We start from the raw sequence: 6,421 nt of genomic DNA, 5'->3' as shown, positions 1-6,421 counted from the left end.
CCCTACAGGAAACACTGAATACAGTCACCTAGTTGCATTATTGCAGCATTAATAGTAAAAAGTCCATCTTGTTTATAAAAAGCTAGTCTGTGTCAGAGAAATCAAGAAGTAGAATTCACTATGAATAAAAATAAACCCAGGTTGTCTGGTTTTATTGCACAGTGTGAATGAAGGGCAGGAAGTGGAACGATGGGCAGCAATGGCCATAGGGAACAGTAGCTTGCCCGTATTATCTGAAAGTTTAATTATGAACACGTTACTAGAAATACAAGGACTTGTGGGTTTCATGCTGGAATGTGTTAGAACGACAACAGTTTACCTGTCCTGTCATGCAGTCTTGTAGCACAGTATCTTGGTGTCGCAAGCACATTACCTGAAAAAGTTCTGCTTCCAAAACCAGTGCTAAGCCCACAGTATGTTTGATGCCCAAAAAAGTTCCAAAATTTACTCATAAAAGCAGATAGAAGGCATATTTTTGCATACAGAAAACCTGTTTTTATCATTAGCAAAGTCTGTAGGATACAGAAAACTACTGTAATGAAGGGTCAGAGAAATGGTTCAAGCAACTAACTGATGTCCTTCGGTATACTGCAGAGGACGATTTATTCCTTACCATGTAAATCCAGTATTCCCTATCTTCCAAAATTCCTAACTCCTTTTAGTTCACTCCTGCAGAGATGGTATGCACCACTCACCTGAGTTTTTGTCAGGCAGTCGGTTTATCCTCCATACGATGGAATTAAAGGCATGCTCGTATTTGGCGGTCCCCAGAGTTACCCTCATCACTGGCTCAGAACCAGACAGACTGGTGGATCCAAAGGCGGCTCCCTTGTTCACCTTGGCTTTCAGAGATTTCTCCCCCAGGACGCTCTCCCTGCGGAAGTTCTTCACCCACTCCTTCGGCACCGGGTAGCGGATCATCACGTTCTCACAAGGGACCTGAGTTAAAGGGTCGCGGTTGGACGAGAACCCAGAGGACATCATCAGCCAGCTCTGCACCTCCACCTCAGCACCGTTGATGCTGGCAGCTGTCCTCAGAGTAAAAGGCAACGTTTTCTCAGCAAAGACAGTTCTGAACCGCATCAGTTCAAACCGGCAGGCATCCAGGGGGTTGAACAGGATGACACGGGAGTTATTGAACGTGTCCTCATCCACACACGAATGGAACCGACAGCTGTATAACTTAATCCACTTAGTGGTCGTAGTGGGCATAATGTCCTGCCTCGCAACGATTTCATTCCCTTTGACCAGGACATCATTAAGGCCCAGTCTGCATTCTGCCAGGCCAGAAAGGAAGCTGAGAACATAGATATGAGTCAACACACTGTGCTGTAGAATCATACTGTCTCCTTTGGCCAAGATGCCATAGAACTCATCCTTGACATCCACCGTGATTTCTTCCTCTTGATAGTTTAGTCCCACTGTGCTCAGATCTGTTGATGAGGCTGGTAAGTTCATCAGTGTGTCCTGCACAGCACTGATGAAGCTAAGGAAGTCTTCATAGTCAGTAGTCCCAAGCTTGATAATTTGCTCTCTCTCTGCCGTGTGAGCAATGGCTGGCTTAGGCTGATACTTCTTCTTCTCCTTGTAGGTTGTGCGGTCCAACCGCACGCTGTGTATCCTGCCATTCTCGTCGTAGTTCTGCAGTTTGCGCTCTGAAATCTCATGGTTGATTTCAAGTTTGAATTCCCGGAAAGGTTTCTCCAATCCCTTCTCATAAAAAAGCTGTATACATCCACTGTCTGTCAGCTTGACATATATTGGTCCCCAGTGCCTGGATGACATAATATTCTTCTTCTCTGGGATCCTGAGCATCATTGGCCATCCGTCCTTTGGCTGTGCTGGTGCCAGGTTAAATAAGGCTGCATCCAGATCATACGGCATCACGGGGTCATCATCAGGCAAGGCAGAGCTGCTCACATGATCTGGATCTCCAATCTGGAGCTGCTTCAGCTGCTCTACAGCATCTGTGTGGGCAACACTTTTGTTTGTCTCATGGAAACTGATGGTATCGGGCTCTTGATGGAGAATAATGAGAGAGTCTCTTTGGCTTTTGCCTGGAGCACTGGAGACAGAAGAGCTTTTGGAACGTCTGTCTCGCTCCTCAAAGAAGGAGCTGAATGGATTGATGGGTGAGGGTTGGACATCTCGTAGAGATTCATCCAGGAAGGGATTAGTAACACTCCATGGTGGTGTTTCAACAGAAGGCAACTTGGTTAAGGAGGAGAGATCTAGTTTTTGAATTTTGGAGAGGTCCCCCAATGTGCTTTTAGGGCGTTCTCTTTTCTTAAAAGATGTAGTGAGGTTACAGTTAACATCTGGAGCCTGTGTTACTGCAGGTGGGGTGTCTGTTTTCAAGGGAGAAAGGTTCTGCTGTGAAAAACCGACTTCATTGTCATCAAAAGTCACCCAGCTGGGGAAGCGCACTGTGGTAGGGGTAGATGAATGCCCATTCAAGGAGCTGTTGTTCAGCTGCCAGTTGACAGCCTCCATATCTATCTCTTCATCTTCCTGAAGAGACGAGGAATTGTCTTTAAAAAAAGAGGGGAGGGGAGGAAATTTCAGCTAATTATTCTGAAGTTATCTAGTTCTCTCCACAAAAAGAAAACCACAGTCTACACAATAGTTTGCGTGCTCAAGAAAGGCCTATTCACATGCTGGGCAAGAAAGACAGTCAAAAAACTTGGCTAAAATGCTGAAGAGTCTGGCAAGAATTAATGAAGAAATAGACAGCTGAACACAGAAAAGGAATGCAGGAGGAAATACAATGAGAGCAATTCTATTGCTCTCACTCCAACATAACAACCTAATAAAGAAACTCAGCCCACATGTTGTAGGGACTTTTTAAAACTTCATTCTCTAAACTTACAGGCTGCATTTAATCTCTCCACTTATCTTCTGTCATTTGCCTGTTTTGTTCCCTCTCATTCTTGTCCTCATTTGTTCCTTTTCTGTCCCCATAGTCTTTGCTCTAGAGAAGAACCCGTAGGGACAGGGAATGAACACTGAGGAAGAGCAGTTCTCCACTCTGTGCCCACATGCTTGTCTGTGCTGCTTTCACAAAAGCATTTTTGAAGCAAATGTTATCCCAAAAGCACTTGGCAATATGATGAAGGCATCATAAAAGGTGCCTAGGTGGCATTTTTGCCCAGGATGTGTTCACCAAAGAGACTCTTTGGCTTACTCACTGGGAAGGAGTCTGCCGGTCCTTGGATGTCTCTGAAAAAACCCTCAGAGAAGCTGTGATCTAGGGATGTATGTGAGGATAAGGGAAAGCATATATTTGACTTGTATTGTGGAAGCTGTCCTCATCCTCTGTCAGGACATGGCACCTTTGACCACTATTTTCATAGCTTCAGGCTCTGCCAAGATGCTTCCCAAAAGCCTGCATCATACTGTGCTATTTCAATCCCAGCTCCTTCTGTAGGAGATAGCTGCAGTGATAATAACGTGTTTTCCAAAATAAACATAAATTCTCAGGAGTCAGAAATCAAAGGCTTTTCTTCCCACTGGGCTAAAGAATCAGAGTGCCCCTCAAAATGAGCAGCCAGCATGAAGTTATACTCTTTGGCTGCACCATGGGTTTGCTCTACATATGACACAGCAGTGCTAGCATTTGTGCCTTTTGCCCCTGAGAGATACACAGATCCCACGCTTTACACAACTCCCTGTTCTTCAGTGCAAGCAGAAAAGTGAGAGTAATATGTACCACTTTGGTATGGCTGTACACTTGTGATTTGAGCATATTTGACAATATTAGCAACAGCAAACTATTTAAGTCGTCATTTAAGTTGCCACTAGTTCCCAAAAAAGATGAGCTTGATTTCCATTCTGCCTCAGTCGTAACAGACAACTTGTACTCCAGTTACCGTTTAGAATATGAAACAGGGACTATACATGTTAGCCAAGTCCTGCCATTAGCTCATTATAATGTTTTAGGCAACTTGATTTTCTGGGCCTTTCATCCCAGCTGTATGGATGCTCACCCAACATTCTGATCTAAGGACAAAACACATCATGCAAATTCTACAGGTTATTGTAATTAAGAATTACATATGAAGCAGAATGATAACAATTTGTGTTTTAAGCCACAATAATACAGCAATAACAAGAACAAATAACTTTTACAGACTATCCATACATTTCAATGTGTGTTTGAAAAGGAGGGGCACTACCTCAATTTCTCATAGTTTCTTCTCAATTCTGCCATTTCACTCCCAGCTTTGCACAATGCTTCTTGGTAATCCCTGCTACTGGTTAAGTGGTGGGTCCTTTATCTGTTAAATTTTGCCACACTATTATAAATAGATTTGTGGGGGAAAAAAAAAACCAACAAGCCATACGATTATGGAACATACCCTGAGTGAGAAAGTAATAAAAAAGCCACCAAGAATAATCTGATCCTCAGGTCCACACCAATACTTTCTATGTTGTCTCATGCCTTTCTAGTACTTTGATCAGCAAGCATGTAGTACTTTGAAGCAAAGCAAAGGCAATGGAAAGAATCCTAGAATGCCTTGGGTTGGAAGGGACCTTTAAAGGTCACCTAGTTCGACATCCCTGTAACAGCAGGGACATCTTTAACAACATCAGGTTGCTGAGAGCCCTGTCCAACCTGACCTTGAATATTTTCAGGGATGGGGAATCCACCACCTATCTGGGCAAACTGGTCCAGTGTTTCACCAATGTCATTGCAAAAAATTCTCCTGTATATCTAGTCTAAATATATCCTCTTTTAATTTAAAATCATTATGCCTCGTCCTGTCACAACAGGTCCTACTAAAATATCTGTCCCCATGTTTTTTATAAGCCCCTTTAAGTATTGAAAAGCTGCAATAAGGTCCTTATACAGATCTCAGCTATGCTGTCTGCTCTCGGCTGTAACTCTGGCTTTGTAAAAGTTTCTTACATGTTCTGCAGTCCGTTCCGTGCAGTAGGCTGAGCAATCAGAATGGATCTAGCTAGTCTTAAAACAAAAACAAGTATCTGTAATACACCTCATGCACAAAACTGGTAAATTAGATTCCTACAGCATATATTCCTATTCAAAAACTCTGCTTTTGAAATATACTGCTTAGGTTTCAGTCTGTAAACACTTAGAAGTTAGTATAATAATACTCTTAGTCAGAATTACAGTCAAGAACAAAGACACAGCCTATCCAGAAATCACCAAAACACTGTAGCAAAGATAGATATATCATTTTGACAAAGAGTCGTTTCAGTTGGAAAAGACCTGTAAGTGCCTCTATACCTAGGCCTCTAACTAATACCAAGGTATCATTTGAACACTGGATTCCAAATTAGATGTAGTTCATGCAAGTTATGAACAAGGTTGTTAGTATTTTGAATAAACTGTTTGATCTTCAAGTCAGGCAGGAATTACATGGCAATAAGTATCTTTAAAAGGGAGTAAAAGTTTCTTGGAGGTAGCTAGAAGACATTAGGTACTCTAAGAAAAAACACTGTTAAACAGCTTTCTTTTTTTTTTAAATAAAGAATGCTTGTTTAAATAGACATTGAAGTAAGTATGTTTTGTTCTTGAAACATACTTAGAAAAATTGGAGTTCTGTGTAAAACGAGAGCAAATGAGTCCCAAAACTATTACAGAAAAGAAGTCTTTTTGATTTACACCCATTTGAGAGCCACAGATCTAGAGAGCGCGCTTTTTTCCTGAAGGATCAGCTCATGCGCTTCCATTAGCTGCCAGAAGGTGGTACATTAAGACTGATATACTCAAAAGAAGTCTTCAAGAATTTTGCAAGATTTAGAGAAGACTATGTCTGGTCAAAGAATCCACAATATGTATGTGATAGAATACTGTTGTTTTATAATTAAGAATCATTTGAGTCAAGCTGTGAACAGGTTTCATAAAGCAGTGGAGAAAACCTGCTTGTTTTTCCTTAGAACTTATTTCTGTTAAACAAACATAATATACTCATAAAGTAAATACCTTAGCAACTAAGCACGCCTACACGGTTCATTGCAAAGCAACTTTGCTTCCATCCCTGAAGACAAAGAATAGATACAACTGACATATTTTTACCACTGTGTCATCTACCGTTGTTGTCAGCAAGGTGTGCTCAGTCCAGAGGTTAAGAAGACTATCACCACACCCTAGCCTTTGTCATCATTACCACCACTGGAATACTCCCTAGGCGAGACAAAGCCTGCGTCTGAGCTTTCCCAGGGCAGAGCTGGGAAACACAAAGCTGAACCTCTTCCAGCAGAGGGATCAATAAGAGAATGACAGGTTACCTGCAGAAGAATGAATCCTTCTGCTTCACCTTTTGTCCCAAAGGAGAATAAGGAGCAAACAAGAACAACGTGAAATGTGCACAGCATTTTTCAAAAGCAGTTCCCTTCAATGTACATTGGTGAAGGTAAATGAAGTCAGTTTGCCTCTGAATGTACTTTGGACTTT

At 42.0% G+C, this 6,421-nt stretch overlaps 1 protein-coding gene across 1 annotated transcript in view; it reads right to left on the bottom strand.

The window, feature by feature from the left end:
• Nucleotides 1-2,523, bottom strand: part of STON2 (stonin 2) — a 10,530-nt gene extending 8,007 nt beyond the window's left edge. Inside the window, exon 1 of the mRNA XM_008946949.1 lies at nt 696-2,523. Within this exon, the coding sequence (XP_008945197.1) occupies nt 696-2,493 (1,798 nt within the window). The 5' untranslated portion in view covers nt 2,494-2,523. The remainder of the gene's footprint in view (nt 1-695) is intronic.
• Between the last annotated feature and the right edge of the window lie 3,898 nt (nt 2,524-6,421).

Source organism: Merops nubicus, unplaced genomic scaffold, assembly GCF_000691845.1.
Source record: "Merops nubicus isolate BGI_N331 unplaced genomic scaffold, ASM69184v1 scaffold23870, whole genome shotgun sequence".
NCBI lineage: Eukaryota > Metazoa > Chordata > Aves > Coraciiformes > Meropidae > Merops > Merops nubicus.
This window is presented reverse-complemented; position numbering and strand designations above follow the sequence as displayed.